This window comes from Microcebus murinus, chromosome 4, assembly GCF_040939455.1.
Source record: "Microcebus murinus isolate Inina chromosome 4, M.murinus_Inina_mat1.0, whole genome shotgun sequence".
NCBI classification, from domain to species: Eukaryota; Metazoa; Chordata; class Mammalia; order Primates; family Cheirogaleidae; genus Microcebus; species Microcebus murinus.
In genome coordinates, this window is record NC_134107.1 from 16,315,378 (window position 1) to 16,334,499 (window position 19,122).

A 19,122-nucleotide genomic window follows, 5' to 3' on the forward strand; every position below is an offset into this window, starting at 1 on the left:
TTTGTTTGTTTTATGATTTCTACCTGAGGATGGTCTGCTTCTCCAGTAAATATTTGGTCTCTTAAATCTAGGAGACCAAGACTTCAATAGAAATACAAGTGAATGCATGGACAGATAACATGAAACCAGCCCAACCAACAGCCTATCTGGCACTGTGATCAGTTGAAGGCACACCACCACTAACTTACTGACACCCTCTTCCTTATAGTATGGGTCTCTGGCTTATTTCTTATCACTTCTTCCCCCTTGCTCTGTATGCTGGGGGAGCTGACCCCTTGCAGGTTTTTAGGCAAGGAGGAGCTGCTAGTATTTGTTTATATGCCAACTACTGTGTTTAGAAGCTGGCCTTTCTCTGCAGAGTGGCTGGTAATTCCTCTGGCTTATGAAAGGAGATCTCAGAGATATGCTAGTTATCAGTTCCTTTTAGACACTATGATATCCCCCAACCTTAGGTGTTGATAAGCACCAACATTCTAATAACAGAAATTCATTCTTTTGTTCTTCTCTGTCACTTATGTGTCTCAGGCGCAGCCCGTGTATACTACCAACATCAAGGAGCTCAATGTCTACAGGTATTTTTTTTTTATTAAACACTTTTAAAAATTAAAGTTATTAGATAATTATTATCAATCTTTGGGCAATAATTTGCTTTGCAAGTGTTTATTATTAGAATTCCTACATCCTCCTCCTCTTTCCATATAGTCTTTGAGCAGAGGTAGAACTTTGCTAAGGCCAATTGGAAACTTCTCAAGGTACCTGGCTTCTAGACACATTGTCTAGGCTGGTGGGCTCTGCTATTTCCATTACCACCTTAAAAAGTGTGAATTCTTCTAGAGTCACCACAGATGTTTTGGCCCAGCTATTCTAGATATCATGCTCCAGTTCACAAAAGAGAAAACACACCTGGAGAAACTTAAGCAAGATTCCAACAACAGCAGAACTAGGATGAGGGCTAAACTAAGACAGTGGGTCTCCACAGCAGACTAATGAGTATATACTTCTTTCTGTGTTTATTCAAAATTTATTTACTGGGTGGAGGGTTTTCCTTTTAATAACAGCTACAAAAAAAATAATAAAAGTTACATATTGAAACAAATTCACTTATTAAATCATTTCTCCTGGCCATTTCAGAATTGACAGTCTGAACAATAAAAAGGTCAATATTCTTATTCTCTCTTTAGTTATAGCTTGCAATTTTTAACATCAGAAAACTTTCTGGGAAACAAATTAAAGGGCATACTATAGAGAGTAAAAATTTATGCTTGGTAAAGAGTACTAGGCCACATCTTACTTGGTTTCAGAATTATATAGCCAGTAATGTACACACAAGAGGTAAAAACAGGGAAAGTACTTGTGCTACAAGATGTCTTTTTAAAAATTCCCACTTGAGGGCACTTTATACTTTGGTGGAAATGAGGCCAATCTATTAATGCATATTGCCAGTTTATTCTAGTTCCAGGATGTCACAGGGTGAGCATTACTTCTAATCCTCCCTCTCCCGGACCAAGTAAAACAACAACAAAACAGTTCCTGTCACCCAATAGGCTCTCCAGTAAATATTTGGTCTCATAAATCTAGGAAACCAAGACTTTAATGGAAATATAAGTGAATGCATGGACAGATAACATGAAAAGCAGCCCAGCCAACAGCCTATCTGGCACTGTGATCAATTGAAGGCACACCAGCACTAACTTATTGACACCTTCTTCCTTATAATATGGGCCTCCGTCTTACTTCTCATCACTTCTTCCCTCTTGCTCTGTATGCCAGGGGTGCTGACCCCTTGCAGGTTGGGTTTTCCAGGCTCCAGGTGAGTTGGCTCTCACTGGCTTCAACCAATGGGAGGCACTGTGGAGAACTGGAGGGCGAAAAAGGAAATCCAAGGCATTACCCTCCAAGTTGCTCTCTTTCTGTCTCCCGCTAGGTCTTCTTAATGGCTTCAGCTGGAGCATGACAGGTCTGCTATGGTTGCAGCTTCTGCCCCTGGGCTGTGGTAACTTTTCCTCTTTTCTTTCTCCCTATGGCTTAGGGGTAGTTACGGCTTCCTGCTGTGGCTAATCTCTGGGTTACTCCATTGTCTTCTGTTTTGCTTCTTAGCTCTCCCAACACCTGCATAATCAAGTTTCTGGGCTAAATTCTTTTTGTTTACTTGCATGGTTTGTGTTTTCCTGACGGGACTTTGATACATTCCCCATTACTGAATGATACTTGCTGTGTAGGCCTATATCACCATGGGAGAGTGACATAAAATCCAGGTGACCTAGTAAATATACCCAGCAGCCTGATACACATCCCCGAGGCTGGTATAACTCTGAGCCAGCAAGGCTATCATATACAGATAAAATGTTAGGCTCAGAAACTAGATTCCTGAGCCTAAATGTTTCCACCATTTACTATGGCTTTCTTAAATGAACTGAACATTGCTTTCAATATACCTTGGAAGTATATTTATAATTATACCCCCTGTGAATAAAGCAATGGAATAATATTTCTAACATAGTTATATGTCAATAGCAATATCCGTAGTAATTTAGAAATGTACCTTTTACATGAACAAAAATAATTTTGGTAATAACAGGGAGGAACAATTCATAAAGCTATAACAGAAAAATAAATGAAGGGAAAAGAACATCGCAATGGAGCCCCTTACTTACGAAGTCTGGATTCTTTTAAATGCATCTTTGTGATTTGTTTTATTAGTATCTCTGAGTAATGAAGTAAGTTGTTGCTAACCATATAGCTGGGTACCTTTATTATCTTTCAAAAGGTCAGAGAACAGATCAAAGGACTTCTGATTTGAGGTTCCTCTCTTTTCAGGAACATTTCCTGCGGCAGGCACTTTAACTTGTATCATCAACTCTTCAAGGTCTCCCATTTCTCATTTAGAATATTATGTTGTTGACTCAGTAACTATGAGGTATCATGACAATGATCTGTTTCCCTTTCTACACTGCAATGCACTAGGACTCTAGTTAAAAACCAGCAATATGCCCCAACTGTGAGATGAGAAGGTTTTTAAGAACATTCAGGCTCTGATAAGAAAAGTACATTTATTCTGTGCTCGGGCACGGGGCAGCAGAATGTGCTCGCAGTCCTGCCGCCTTGTGTGTTTCCAATGCACGTGCCTATGGCAGCTATTACTAAGGCATGATGACTAAAGTGTTGTCAGGGAAAGCTCCTTCCTCTGTACTGTCTTGGAAACTTCCAAAAGGGATGAATCAATCATTTGCATACTGACCATTTTTGCTCCTAGATTAAAAAAAAAAAAAAAAAGACAAAACTTGCGTCTGGCAGAGTGCCATGTTGTACCTGAAAGATAAGCTCTTTTATCTTAAGAGAGGAAGATATCCATTTTCCTCTTCCATTTTCCTTGTTATTAAATACTCAAAAATAAGTAAGTCAGCAGTGGGACACATTGTCCTCAAAAAACAGGCTTTTTTTTTTTTTTCTTAAGAAAGTTATCCATTTTCCTTCTACTTTTTCCTGGCTGGTAAATGCATAAAGATAAGTAAAGTAGTAAGTGTATTTATTTATTTATTTATGGACGCTCAAAAGCAGGCTTGTTTTATTTATACACACAGAACAATTTATTTACAGCAATCAGGTATGCACTATGTACATAGCAATAGACGAGGCATTTGTTTCCATGGTGGTTGGTCACTGTATAAATTAAGTTTATAAATGTGAGAGGGTAAGCCCCACCTGAAGGCACAAAACCTTTTCTCCAAGACTCTTTAGGGATCCTTTCTTCCTTCTGGTATGTGGACAGGACAGGGAAACTTCTCCAGCAACACCACTAGGGGGCTTGGGGCAGGGCAGGAGAACAACTCCAGGAGCAGAGAGACACCACCACCCCAGTGTGGGAACTCTGGCCCAGCACCCTAAACAGTTTCCTAAACATTCATGCTCATTCCCTTTCATTTCTAACTTGTTAGAATTAGGAAAAATTTTTTTATGTAAACAGTACTGTTTTAGTCACTGACAACATGTTAATTTTAAACACCACCCTTGACCCAAACCCAGGGCTTTCCCAAGAGGAGGACACCAAGGACTTCAGATGACACTGGTGTCCCCGAAGCCGCTGTTGGTAGCTTCTCCCCCCACTGTCCCCTCCTCACCCATAGTTTTGAAAATATATTTAGTGAAAGACTTAGAATATTTGCTTTTATTTAGGGCTTTGCATCGTGTGAATATATAGGTGGATTGTTAGCTAAGCTGTCTTGGTTGATGCTGTTTACAAACATGATTCCTGAGAAGGGTTACCTGTACACACTTTTTGACCCAGTGATTCCACGTCTTAAAATTTGCTCTATGGAAATCATCAAATATGGGTGCAAATATTTATTTTGCAGTATTGATTACAATAGCAAAAATTAGAAAAACAATCAAGGTATCCAACAATAAATGATCGCTTTAAGAATTATAGTACATCATACATTTGAAAACTATATAGACTTTCAACATTGTTTTGGAAGATAGTTTAGGACAGAGAATGTAAGCTATGCAGTCTGCAGGCCTAAACTCTGTTATTTGCTAGCCGTATTATGTAGAGAAAAGTTTTGAACTTATCTAAGCCCCAGTTTTTTTATCTGGGGGTGATACTACCGTGCTCTTAAGGTTGTTACACAGATTTAGAGGACATGTGCAAACCCCTTTACAGAGGGTCAGGCATAGTAGACTCTCAATAAATGCTAGCTGTCACAGTTGCAAAAGGTGGAGAAATATACCTGTAAGAATAGGAAAAAGTATCATTTTAACTTTCTAAAATTACACACAATCGCTTAGTAAGTTTATATTTATCTAGCCACTGAGTGACAAATCTGTATGTAATGGAATTATTTGCAGAACTTAATAGCCTTTGTTATTTTTCCATGGGAATTTTTCAAAAATTAACAAGATCTAGTTTTTTTTTCCATATATTTACTAGGTTACTACATATTTGCTGAATATTGAAGTGTATTCCTGGGAATCTAATTATGCAAATAATGTGGAGCCATTCCGCCTTCAATTGTGTCTAAAATAAATCTGGTTACCACTTGTGTGTCATAACTATAACTGTTTTGCTTCAAAATATATCATGTGTTTAATATAAATAAAACCTATCTATATAAAACAATTAAATTACACAGTCATAGAAGAATGTAATAGACACTCTTCAGCCAAAATGTACAGAGTAATTGCCCCCTGAAAGTGGGATTATGTGTGGTTGAATTTTTTTCTTTATATTTCTCTGTAATTTTTAAATTTTCTACAGTTAACATATGTTAATTTTATATTACATTTATATTAATACATAAAATCATTTAAAAAATGATTTTAAATAGGAACCTCTATAGTGTGGCCGAATTTATGTAGTTAACTAAAGGTTGTTTATAGAATCATATATATATGAGTGTGTGTGTGTATATACATATACATACATATATATATACATAGTAACTGAGATATACATGTGAATTTCACTACTGATGTCCCATCTGCCACTCCTGCCACCTCATCTGTTGGCTATATGCATTAGCTATTTTTTTAGTATATATAGGGTACAAAATTAGACACTGACTTTAGAATCTCTTCTCCCATCTACTAATCTCCAGCTCCATAGGTAACTGCTGTCAGGAATGTCTCCTTATAGACTATGTGTGCATGTGCACATTTAATGTATATGTGCTTATGAATTTATGTAAATGGAAAGACATTTTTCATATTGTTTTGGGCTTTACTTTTATAAGTTAACAATGTATCTTGGAAGTCTTTCTTAGTTCACATAAATCTATGTCTGCATTCTTTTCAGCAGTTACATGTTATTCTATAGCATGAATGAGCCTTAACTTAATTGCCTCCAGCTCCATTTAGTTTATTTTCAATTTGCTCATAAAACTGTACTGTAATGAATGTCTTTAAACATATATCTTTATTTATATGTCCAATTTTTCTGTAGGGTAGAATCTTGGAAGCAAACTTGCTGAATCAAAGGATATGTGCATTTGAAATGTTGATAGATGCTGCCTTGCAGAAGTTGTTATAAATTTATGTAGCTACCTATGGTGTAAATAAGTGTTTATGTATATGTATAATCCTGACTTTTGCAAACACTACATATTGTTAATCTATTAAAATGTTCACTAATAGGTAAAATTGATATTTCATTGCTTTAAATTGCATATTTAAAGATTAATGAGATTGAGCATATTTTACATAGTAATAAACATTTGAGTTTCTTTTTCTGAAATCTGATTTTTAAAAAAGCTTTAGCTCAGGTTTCTATTGTTTTATTATTAGTTTATACCTTCTTAAAATTTGAATATTATTTGTTTTAAATATTTATGTTCTATGGATATTCTTTTCTCAGAGTTTTATGCTGCTCTTAGGAAAGCCTTTATCACCCCAAATTATAAAAAATATCCTCCATTTTTTCTAGTATTTATGTCTAAAAATATTTATATCTTAAATGGGTCTCAAATATATTGATGTATATGATGTGTTAGGGACCTAAATTCATTGTGTTCCAAAAAGGTTGTTGTTCATTGATTTAAATAGTCTTTTTCTGATTATTTGAAATATCACATTTACTGTATATAAAGTACTTATAGGTACAGGAGTTTCTGGGTTTTCTAGTCTACTTGTTTTATCTATTTGTCTGTTTCTTTACCAATGTCACACAAATTTAACGTTTGTCTTTATAAGATATCACATCTATCAAAACAAGTCTTCTCTCTTTATCTTCTTTTTCAAAATTGTCTTGGGTGTTCCAGCCCATCCATTTTAGCATCAGTTTATTAATTAACTTGAATAGTTCTATTAGGATTTTTCTTTGAATTACATTGCATTTACAGTTTAATTGGGGAAAATGACATCATAGTATGCATCTTCATTTACGCATGTCTTCTTTGTTAAAAAATAAATTTTATTGTGTATATTTAAGGTATACAACATGATGTTATGGGATACGTATATTGGCTGTTGGGTTACTATAGTTAAGCAAATTAATATATCATCAATCACATAGTTACCCATTTGTTTCTTTTGTTTTTGAGGCAAGAGCAGCTAAAATTTACTCATTTAGTAGGAATCCTAAATATGGTACAATTTTATTACTTATAGTGCTCATGTTGCACATTAGATCTCTAGCGTTTTTTCATCTTACATATCTGCTACTTTGTATCCTCTGACATACATCTCCCCATTTCCTCCCTCCTCCTCTCACCCTGGTAACCACCATTTTATTCTCTGTCTCTAAATATTTGACTTTTTATTTGAGATCATGAAAATTTTTTCTTTCTGTGTCTGGCTTATTTCACTTAGCATAATGTCCTCCAGGTTTATCCATGTTTTTTCAAATGACAGGGTCTCCTTTTTAAAGGCTGACTAATATTCCACTGTGGGGAATATGTGTCTGTGTATCTATGTAAATGTGTGTGTGTTTAGATATGTATCACAATTTCTTTATTCATTTGTCTATCAATGGACATTTAGGTTGTTTCCTTATCTTGGCTACTGTGAATAATGCTGGAATGAACATGGGAGTACAGATATGGTTACCAGGTAGTGATCTCATTTCCTTTGTGTACACACCCAGAAGAGGGGTTGCTGGGTCATATGGTAGTTCTGTTTTTAAGTCTTTGTAAACCTCTGTACTATTTTCCATAATGGCTGCATTCCACCAATGCAGTGTACAGGGGGCCCTTTTCTCCATACCCTTGCCAACAGTTGTTATCTTTTGACTTTTGGATAATAGCTATCCTAATGAGAGTGAGCTGGTATCTCATAGTGGTTTTGATATGCATTTCCCTGATGATTAATGATGTTGAGCAGCTTTTCATATACCTCTTGGCCATTTTTATGTTTTCTCTGCAGAAATGTCATTTAGGTCCTTTGCCCATTTTTAAATCAGGTATGTGGGTCTTCTTTTATGGCTGTCAATGCTTTTTCTTCATAGGAGTCTTACACATTTGTTTTTAGATGTATTCTTTCCTATTTTATGATTTTTGTTAGTATTTTGAACATGTTCTTTTTTCCCATTGAATTTTTGAATTGCTTACTACTGGTCAATAGGGAAGATATGGTCTCATTTTATTCTTGTGTCTAGTCACCATCCTGACCTTTCTTATTTGTTCTAATAGTTCAATCATTTATCTTACATTTTCCAGGTAAGTGATCATACCATTTACTTTAAAAAAAGAGTGAGAGTGCTTTGCCTTTTTTTTTCAAATATATAGTTCTTATATTTTACTTTTAAATGTATTTGATAATGCATTTTAGAGTAACATTGAAGATTAGCAATGATAGTAGCATCCAGGTCTGGCTCATTTCCTAACCAGAAATGTGTTTAATATTTGATTATTAAATATGAAGCTTTACATTGATTTCTTATAGACACGTTTTATCAGGTTATGGAAATTTTCTTCTCCTCCTTGATATTCAACAATAGGAATGGTGGTTAAATTTATTTTCCACTGCTTTTTTTTTAGCAACTATCAGTGTGTTTATATAGCTTTTCTTTTATTTGTTAGTATAATGAATTATATTAGTCTTTTTCATAGTATTGAGCCATTCTTGGATGACTGGCATAAGCACTACTTAGCCATGATTAAAAAAAAAACCACAGTTCTACTATTTTTACTTAAGCTTCTCTCTCTCTCTGTCTCTCTGTCTCTCTCTCAAACTGTTCTTTCTTTGACTTTAGTATCAATTTCTGTGCTATTCATAGAATAAATTGGGTAATTTTCCATATTTTTCTATATACTTGGAAATTTTACATAATGCTCCCAAAAAAACTGTCACTTTTTGTTTTGTATTGTTTTCTGTTTCATTACTTTATGGTTTTACTCTTAATGTTTAATTATATTTAGATTTTTTTTTGAGATTCTTGACTTGAATGTCTTGTTTATTTATTTCTGATCTTTTATATTTTTCAGTATTGCACTTAAGTCTATTTATATATTTTCCTTTCAATAACATTTTGCTTTTAACTCTGAGAGAGAGAGTGTGTGTGTATGTGTGTGTGTGTGTGTGTGTGTGTGAGAGGGAGAGAGAGAGAGAGAAAGAGGAAGTGTTTTCTTATTGCTACTTCTAAATGGTTTGAAAACTCAGTTTAATTTCTTTTAATCCTGAGAATTATTTAGAAGTGTTTTATTTTTTCTTAAGTGGATATTTTGACTGTTAAAATGTACTTTTATTCACAACAATCTAAGAATATGGCTTGTATGATGTCCTTTTGAAAATTTATTGAGCTTTATTTCATATCCTCATACATAGTTAATTTTACTATTGATTATGCTGGTACTTGAATAGAATCTGTATTCCATTTGTTGGGTCTAAAGTTTTATTTATTCATAATTTACTCACAATTATATGAATATGAAACCATCATTATATACATTATCTGAACTTTCTATACCTGAGATTTGCTAAATTTTTCCATAAAGGCCCCGGGCAGTAAATATGTTAGGCTTTGTGGATGACAAGGTCTTTTTAGCAACTACTCACCTCTGTAGAAAAAAGAGTGTAAAGAGTAGGTAAATGAATGACCCTGGCCAGATTTGGTCCATGGACCTTAGTGTGTCGATGCCTGCTCTATATTCTCATTTACTTCTTGTCTTTTTGCCTGACAATAACTGAGAGGAGATATAATACCTTATAATTTTGATGACCATGGAAAAATAGAGACAAAAGACAGAGAGAGCTTCTTTAGATTTTTAGTCTAGTACCTATTTTTACTCTTTTTTTGAGACAGAGTCTCACTCTGTTGCCTGGGCTAGAGTACTGTGGCCTCAGCCTAGCTCACAGCAACCTCAAACTCCTGGGCTGAAGCAATCCTCCTGCCTCAGCCTCCCAAGTAGCTGAGACTACAGGCATGCGTCACCATGCCCGGCTAATTTTTTTATATATTTTTCTATATTCTTTTTTTATATATATATTTCTTTCTTTCTTTCTTTCTTTCTTTCTTTCTTTCTTTCTTTCTTTCTTTCTTTCTTTCTTTCTTTCTTTCTTTCTTTCTTTCTTTCTTTCTTTTTTAGTAGAGATGGGGTCTCGCTCTTGCTCAGGCTGGTCTCAAACTTCTGAGCGCAAACGATCCGCCCGCCTCAGCCTCCCAGAGTGCTAGGATTATAGGCGTGAGCCACCATGGCTGGCCTATTTTTAAATATACTCTGTTTCTGGTTTTAGAGTCACTCACGTCTAGAGAGTTAATCATTAAAATTGCATTTTCCATTATTTTATGTGTAGCTTATCATTTATTTGAGTTTGGATTTATTAGTATCATTTTTTTGTGTGTTTTCCCTCCGTAGTGAGGTCCAAGAGCCAAAGGAATTACCACCGCCTTCTAAAACCTCAGCAGCCGCTCAGCTGGATGAGCTCATGGCCCACCTGAGTGAAATGCAGGACAAGGTGGGTACAGCCCAGATGATAAAGCCTCCAGGTCTCACAGGGGCACCAGTTTATCATGCTGGAACTCAGCTCTGTATTCCCTTGATTAGGAATTCTTCCAAGTTGTCATTCATTTTCCCAGACTAAGTTTAATTCAATGAATTAACTCACCTTTGTATCGTATGTTGTTTGAACACAAAAGATAATATGATACAGTAGGCTTTGATCTCAAGGAGCTTGGAGGGTGCTTGGTAAAATGAGGCATACACCTCTGTAACATTTATAGAGTAAAAGTCAGGTGGGTTTGCAAAAATATGTATAGCAAGCATTAGGAATGTACAGAGGTTATAGAGATTTTATCGGAGAGGTGGGGATAGGACTTGGAATGCACTCTGAAGAACAGGCAGGGTTTGGACATAGGCAAATGAGAGGAAAGGTCGGTTCAGTTGGAGTGAACCCCAAGGGAACAAGCATCTAAGGCTTGATGATGCAGAAGGACTGTGGCAGAGACCTGGCTGAGCAGGACAGGGGAGACCGCGGGCAAGCTGAGACAAAGCAAGGGAGAGCAAAGGCTCTGATGGTAGCTAGGTCGAGGAGTCCCAACCCCATGCTGAGATAAAAATCTACCTTTTTGTTCCAGCCTTTAGTGTACCTCTAGGGGAAAAGCTCACATGGCTTGGCAGAGAATGGAAATAAGATAAGTGGGCTTAAGGTTTTATTAAGAGAAATATAATCTAGAATCCTTAAGGCAGAGAATCCAACCATTCTACATCTGGTTGGAGAATTTGACATACGCTCATGATGAGGCTATGAAATAATTTTAAGGCAATATATAAAAATGTCTGTGATTGGGGAGGACAGGGACTTTATCTTGGTGGCCCACCTTGGGACTCTCCATGCCCAACATAGTGCCTGGTATACAGTGATTAGCATATATTTAATAGAAGGACACATGAATAGACATCACAAACAGTTTTCTTTAATGGCTGAAAAGTCCTTTGACGGGCTTATGTCTACAATAAAGCTGGTGGATTGGCTCATTGTACTTTATGTCTGAAAATACTAGAAAAAATTTACATTAGAAGATTTAATTGTGTTGTATTTTCTAATAGATTTATCATGCATCTTGGTTTATTTAACTTTTTAATTTAAAATGCCTGTTTATTTTTTGAATAAGTCACATATTCCTCTTGTACAAAAATGGAAAATACAAAGAAAAGTTCACACTGAACTGTTCCCTATCACCTCTGCCCCCTAGCCATCCAGTTCTACCCTCGGGAGATACTCAGTATTTCTTGTTCCTTACATGCTTGTTCAGAAGAATTCTGAAATGTACAAGCAAAGAGAGAGAGGGAGAGATGCGGATGTAGATATAGATATATCGTTGTCTTTTTACTTAGTTTTTTTCATACTTAATATTAGTCACCCTTAACAGGCCTTGCAGACAACAACCTTTTGAACACTAGCCTCTTGAACATTAACTAACATTATATAATAAAGCAGGAAGGAACTCTGTCAGATGATCAAAGTTTCTTAAAGGGAAATGAGCATTTTGATTGGTGTTATAATGTGAGGTTATTACAGGCAGTAAAAATAGTACAAGTAGAGGCCTCAAGGCAGAGAGTAGCAGATTACTTTCAGGAGATTGTACAGAGCTGCTGGCCTTGAACAACGGAGGCTTTTACTGCGTAATAAAAGATGAGATAGGAAGTCAGGTGAGAACAGTGGATGGGCGGCTTTGAACACCTGTCTGATGAGTGCACACTTGATGTGGAGGCAACGGAGAGACACTGTAGTTTTCTGATCAGAGAAATGTTAGGTAGAGGGTGGTAGCAGGAGCCCGGTTGGAAAGGAGTAGAGAGAGCCAGCATCAGGACACGAAGTGAGGAAGGATAGGTTAGGCATCTTTTTTGTAATTTGAGGATCTTCCCTTGAATGGCTTATGATAATTATTTTGGAGTTTTGCTTAAATAAATCCAATCCATCAACAAGTCTTATCCGACCACTTCTCAGCACCTTCTCTCCTAACACTGGTCTAAGTAATTATGTAATAGTTGCCCAGCATCCACTATTGCTTGACGACACTTAATTCTATGCTCAGCTGCCACAAGGATATTATAAACCGGATTCCTTTACTCACATGCTTGAAATCCTACAAGGGCTCCTCCCATCACCTTGGAATAAAATCCAAGCTGTCACCACAAGGGCCCTCTATAATCTTTGTGTCTCTCTCCTTCATCTTCTCCTGTCATGCTCAGTCTCACCCCCTCTGCTCTAGCCCCGCTGGTCTTTTTTGACTCTGTGGCACTCTTTGTGCCAAATTATTTTCTTTCTCAGGGCCTTCCCTTCCTCTGGATGATTTTCCCATAAATGTCAATATTTCTGGGTCCCCAAGTATACCACTCAAATATCTGCTCAGATATTACTTCCTCAGGAGGACCATCTCTGATCACCTTCATCTAAACCAATTTCTCCTCACTCTTCTGCCCTCTGTTGTTTCTATCTCCGTATCTAACTTTTCATGGTTCTTTCCTTGCACCAGGTTGCAGTGAAAGGAGATGCTGGCAAGAAGCACTTACCAGACAAGCAGGATCACAAGGCCTCCCTGGACTCAATGCTTGGGGGCTTGGAACAGGACTTACAGGACCTCGGCATTGCCACAGTGCCCAAGGGCCACTGTGCCTCCTGCCAGAAACCGATTGCTGGGAAGGTGGGATAGCCAACATTTTTGTCCTATGGCCATCTGTGTCTGCATGTATATCTGTGTCTGTCCCTCCAAGGCTTGCTCTTTCTCCTTATGTTCTAAGACAGTTTAGTAATTGTCCATAATTACTGATCACTTATAGTGCTCTGGTCTCTGAACTAAGTACTTTACAAATACTACCTTGTTTAATGGTCACATCAGCAGCCCAAGGGCTTATTCTTCCCTTTGTACATATAAGGAAACTGAGGGCTCAGACACGTTAACTGACATGCCCAAGGTCCAGGAGAGGGAGAGGTATGAATAAGATTTGATACCAGGAGAGTCTGTCTCCCGAGTTTGAGTTCTTAACCGTTTTTCCGTATGGCCTTTACCTAGATCTTTCTAATTGCTTCCTCTGTTCAAACATACCTGTTCTAAATTTATTGATGACAATTTTCAGCTGAACTCAGCTTCAAATTGTAGCTACAAACTCCTGCTCTGCGTCATCCTTCACCAAAGCCGTGATAAAGGGCTTAGAGACCTCACTCTGCATGGGGTGCGAAATGAAGTGTTCAGACTAGAGAAATAAAGACTGTCATGGGGAGTTTATCGCTTCCTGGAGTCCCTCCCATTGCAAGGCTGTAGTTTTGTCTATCACCCTTGTGCCTGTGTTGTTTCTACCACCCTCTGGGGCAGTGGAGTGGCAGCAAACATTTATAGGCTTTTATCAGAGTGACCAGCCAGGCAAGTGAGCATCCTCTTACTCTCCAGAAGGCACGGACCACAGACCATCCTGGGTGGAACCTAGGTCTAGGCCTCAGTGTTGTGTAACTCCGGGAGGTGCTGTCTACGTGTTGTACAGTGTGAAGAGTGCCCTCTAGAGTTGTGCAACCTGTAGGTCCTAGAACACTCACATGGGCTCCCGCGTCGGGCTTCATTTCACTCCCCAGGTGATCCATGCTCTAGGGCAATCCTGGCATCCAGAGCACTTCATCTGTACTCACTGCAAAGAAGAGATTGGCTCTAGTCCCTTCTTTGAGCGGAGTGGCTTGGCCTACTGCCCCAAGGACTACCACCAGCTCTTTTCTCCACGCTGTGCGTACTGTGCTGCTCCCATCCTGGATGTAAGTAAAGCCTCCCTTCCCTCCCCACCCCTCAACCCCACCCCCACCACCCACCACCCAGCTTCCACGTAGCTTTTAATCACTCACATAGAGCCAAGGTCATGTTTTACAGCTCTGCAGTATTCTAATATCTCTCTGTGTGTTCCTTTTCCAGAAAGTGCTGACGGCATTGAACCAGACCTGGCACCCAGAGCACTTCTTCTGCTCTCACTGTGGAGAGGTGTTTGGCACAGAAGGTACAACCTGACCAGGCAGGCTGCACCGCACACCCCAGGGGTAGTTATGAGGGGGCCAGCAGTGCTTTTCCTGGTAGCCTTTTGCCCTTGGGCCACGGGAGTCCTGGCCCCTGCTACTGCCATCCATCCAAATGCCCATTTCAGTACTGGATGTCATCCCTCCATACCTTTCTCCAACATTATAATTTTTGTTTAAATTGATTTTTCAATCAAACAAATACAAATGCATAATTTAAAGACTCAAATATTGCTTCAAGGGTAATATGCAAAAAGAAAGTACCCTGCTTTTCCCTTTCCCATTCACAGGTCCAGTTCTCTTCTCTAAAATCTTTTAGCTGTTTCTTCTATTATTTACATGTGTGTTTTAAATAATAATGTATATTCTTATAGATTATTTTACTTTTATGCCTTTAACCATTATACATTGACTGTCAGGGAAGTTGATATTTAGGAATGCTGTTACTGTCCCACTCACCCCTGATATATTTCTCCTCTGCATTCTCCAATATATAATTATGTGATTAATACAGGTTGGATTGGTATGCAACATGTACATATTGACAATCATGCAAATATTGCTCACAAGTAAGCTGTGTAGCAAATGGCTTCTTTATTTTGTCTTTTCCTGTCCTTTTAGAATTAACTCAGTCGGGAAGGTTTTCTCCTCTCTTCTAAATAAACTTGGAGAGTCCCCTATATTTTCTGATTACTCTTAATAAACAATATAATAAATTTAATAAACATAAAATAAATTTAAGGCACAAAACACAGAAAACAAGTTATTGGGTAATTCAGTCTATGTAATAGCTAAAGCTTCTAACTTTTAAAAAGTGACAGCTACTTCCTCTTGCTGGTAGGGCCTTCAAGGTGCAGGAGTTCAGGACAGGGGTGTAGCCTTTCACCTCTGCTGATCTGTCTTTGGTATCCACCACCCTCATCCTAATTGCTGATCTTGATATGTGGCCCATCTGGGGTTGAAACACTGGGGAGGAAGGGGATGAGAATGGAAAGCAGGAAAGTTCTAACTTAACTAGGATTGTTGTTAAATTGGTGTTCCACTCTCCAGGCCTGGCAAATATTTAACTCTGACTTTTTTTTTCTTGGATGCTTTGTGGATTAAGTAAAGGTTCAGCAGTGGACTCCTGGTTTCCCTTTACATGTCTTGGCTAGCTATTCTCTCCTTGTCACCTTCCTTTGAGGATCTGTCCTATAGAGATTTTTTTTTTTTCATGAAGTTTTCGTTGTTCACTCTTTGTGATCCCTTCGAAATAATTAAAATGGTTCCATATCATCTCTTCCACTAGAATTTTATAGAAGGACCACAGGAAACTTGTACTTTTCTCTTGAAGTCAATGGAATTGCATTTAATTTTCAGGTTCCTGTCTATTCTGCTGCTACCAACCCCTTCAGCCTGACTTTCCTGTGGACTTTTTCCAGGGCTGAGTCAGATGCCATCAACTGTCTCCCACTAATGGCAAGGCACACATGTCCTTCTCTCTGAGTGGTCCCATTCAAGTCCCTCTCTTGACCTGAGGTTATTGCTAACCATACCTCATCCCTCTTGGTGATGGGGGTGAGAATAAATAGATAGCACAGTTTTATCTAAAGGAATCTCTCTCCCAATTTTCCTTTTTCTTTACCTGTTGTGTATCCTCAGTGTGAGTGAGGAATTGAAGACTTGTGCAAACAGTCTTTGGCTATCTGTTTGGAGGGATGTCTTGCAACTCAATTTGGAATCTGGTATCTGTTCCATCTTGATACCTTACATATTTTTACATTGGTTTTTGTCAAATGCTGCTGATCCTTGGTTGTCTGTTCCTATTTAAGAACAAGACATTAAAATACTGATTGGAAGCTTTCTGAGTATAGACGAAACTTTCTGACAAGTGGACTCAACTATATGGTACTCAGAAAGGATGCTCTGGCCATTTTGTTGGGGGCCCCTGAATATTACGATCTTAGGTCTTTCCTCAAGTCAATTTTACCAAAGAGATTTCTCTGCTCACATTCTGAGATTTTGAAAAAAAAAAAAAAAAGAAAGGAATGGGGAATGGAGTTTTCCACCCTTCAGTATGTCAACTTCTCATTTTTCAGTTCAGAACTTGACTCCTTTCTTTGTGGCATCCAGTATCCCCGATCATTGAGACTCTCTAGTTCAATATTTTCAAAAGTAATCACTACATCTTATGGTGGGGTGGGGCATCTGACATTCTAATGGCTTTTCAGACTTCCAGCCAGTCCTGCTTCTAGCCTCAAAGAGTGCGTCATCCATTCAATTCCTGAGCCCCTGTGATGTTGTGGCCCCCCGATGGCTTGGTTCTTATTGCTGTGTCCCATCTGTGGAGTTTTAGGTCCCAGTTTTCTTATTTATGTCAAGCCAGTTGATACTCTTATAACCTACTTTAAATTCTTGAAAATTTTATCGATTTCTCGTCTCATGGCATCTCCCTTGCTTTTATCTTTTCCCATATAGCTCTTTATAGTATATAAATCCTTAACTGTCATGTTAGTGATGTTTCAGGAAGGAGTGAAGAAAATTCCATGTGTTCAGGCCCTTCACCAACATGAGGACTGTCCTAAATATCAGACATGTCATTATGTATGCTGCTACTAGTCATCCGTTTAATCCCCACCACACCTTGTGGGGGCAATTTTATTCCACATTATACCTCGTTATTGATGATAACACAGAGCCTCTTGTAGGTAAAGCAATTTTCTGAAAGTCACTTGACTGTGAAGGCAAAGAGGTAAAATTTTAACTCAGGTGTCATTTCTGCATGTTCCATGTTTTCTCTAAAACATCACAACTGCCCCTTGACTGAGCTTCAATTCCTCTTCTGCTGTTGGATCTCTTTACTCCTTGGTGCCAACATGATACGCTTTCTTTGACAATAGACCCGGATACAGTAGCACTGACATCATCCACTAGCAGGTGCTTTGTACTAATTTGCTTGTTCACTGGAGCTTGCTCAATGCTTTTCACAAATCATTAGGTATTTCATTTCTAGATCACACTTTAGTTCAGCATCATTTTTAATTGAGACTTAATATAAATCACATTAACATGTGTCACAGTAAATTTATATTGTACTGGTAGCCATTAGAATTAGTTGAATAGTATTAGTCAGCAGGTGCATACCGTTTTGGGGATGGTTATGATGTGGGAGTTGCATGGGAGCAGAATAACAGGATACAGGCACATTTCAAGTAGAGACACAGTTAGGTATAAAAGACAAATACCCCATCCATAGGATGACCAGAGAGCACCATGAAGTTAGCTTGTTCTTATTGTGCTTGACTTGGCACCTTCTAATCAGACAAGGCTGATCAGGTCATTTTTGACTTTACGTAAACATGAAACTGCACTTAAAACACATTTATAAATGGAGACATCTGACAAAAAGGGCCATTTAACTAATCAGAAGCTCCTCTTTGGTTGTATTTCCATCTTTATCTCTGGCTTTCTGTAAATGGGTCTCCCACCATATGGTCAGTCCATTAATTAGGTGCCATCTTGCCTTACCCCAAGCCACATAGTCACACACAGAGTTTCTATAATGACAGTTTAACCACCGAGCCTCCTGGGAAATTAAATTCATCTGCATTTTTTCTTCGGTTCAGAGAATTCCTCTTTAAGGCTCAAATTTTTAAGCACATCGGGCCTTAGCATCCTCCCGCAGGAATGAGGTCCTCTGTGCCTACCTGTGTTTCTTTTTAATTGTTCATTATTCAGGCCATGCGGGTGCTGCTAATTTCCCCTGTGGCTAAGAGCCTCACCGGAGTATAAACACCTTCCTTCTCTCCATGGCACTTTTAATTGTTAGTGTTTCTTGCTCATCCTCCAGAGGTAATTGGCCCCAGAGAGAGCCTCCAGGAAAGTAAGTGCAGAAACTTTCGTAATTTATTAGATTACGAAATACAGGGTTATCACAGCAAGTTTGGCTGATTGCTTTTGACTCCTCTCCTGAGACTCACCCAAGTTGAAACAGAGGCTGTTACTTCCCTGCTGTCCCACTCTTGAAACCAGCTGCCCTGCAAATGCCTCGAGGAGGGTCATTGCTAGGTTAGTTGGCAGGTCTTGTAGTTTTATCAAGTGATACCTACTTACAGGCAAGCTCAGTTTTATGTCATTTGCTTTATGCAGCATCAGACTCACCTGGGAACTGGTTAGAAATGCAAAATCTCGGGCCCCATCCCAGACCTACCGAATCAAAGACTCTGGGGAGAGGACCCAGCCCAGCGATCTGCATTTTATTAAGTTCCCAGGTGAGTGATGCACGCCGAAGTCTGAGCAATACTGTGCCACACAAAAGCAAGAAAGATGGTTGTGGGTGTTTGTTTTTCTAAAATAGTAGGACTTCCTGTATTCAGTTTCCTTTGAGTAGACTCTAGAAATCCCTTGATAAAGTAAAAAAAAAAAAAAGTAAAATGAGCTCTTCTGGGGTTTAAAGGAAGAAGAACACAGGACAGCATATGAATTACTAGAGTCTTAGATCTGTAGGCCTCAGAATTCTGCTAAATTGTCTGCTTTTCAAAGAACGCATAGTTGAACAAAGCAAGACATGTCAAAAGTGACCAGAGTTAACGGAAAAACTGCAGCTGCATGGTTTGGGTCCCAACCCCTGGCTGCTCCTGTTGGCATTTTGTGATCTGGCTGCTGCTGTCAAAGTAGGTTGCTAGAAATAGTGTTTCCTGGGTGGGTTGCTTTGCAGTC

At 38.3% G+C, this 19,122-nt stretch overlaps 1 protein-coding gene across 1 annotated transcript in view; it reads left to right on the plus strand.

Annotated features, from left to right (window-relative positions):
* Positions 1-19,122, plus strand: part of LPXN (leupaxin) — a 36,922-nt gene that overhangs the window by 9,793 nt on the left and 8,007 nt on the right. Inside the window, exons 3-7 of the mRNA XM_020286347.2 lie at positions 526-572; positions 10,287-10,386; positions 12,908-13,075; positions 13,999-14,172; positions 14,327-14,408. Of these exons, the coding sequence (XP_020141936.2) occupies positions 526-572; positions 10,287-10,386; positions 12,908-13,075; positions 13,999-14,172; positions 14,327-14,408 (571 nt within the window). The remainder of the gene's footprint in view (positions 1-525; positions 573-10,286; positions 10,387-12,907; positions 13,076-13,998; positions 14,173-14,326; positions 14,409-19,122) is intronic.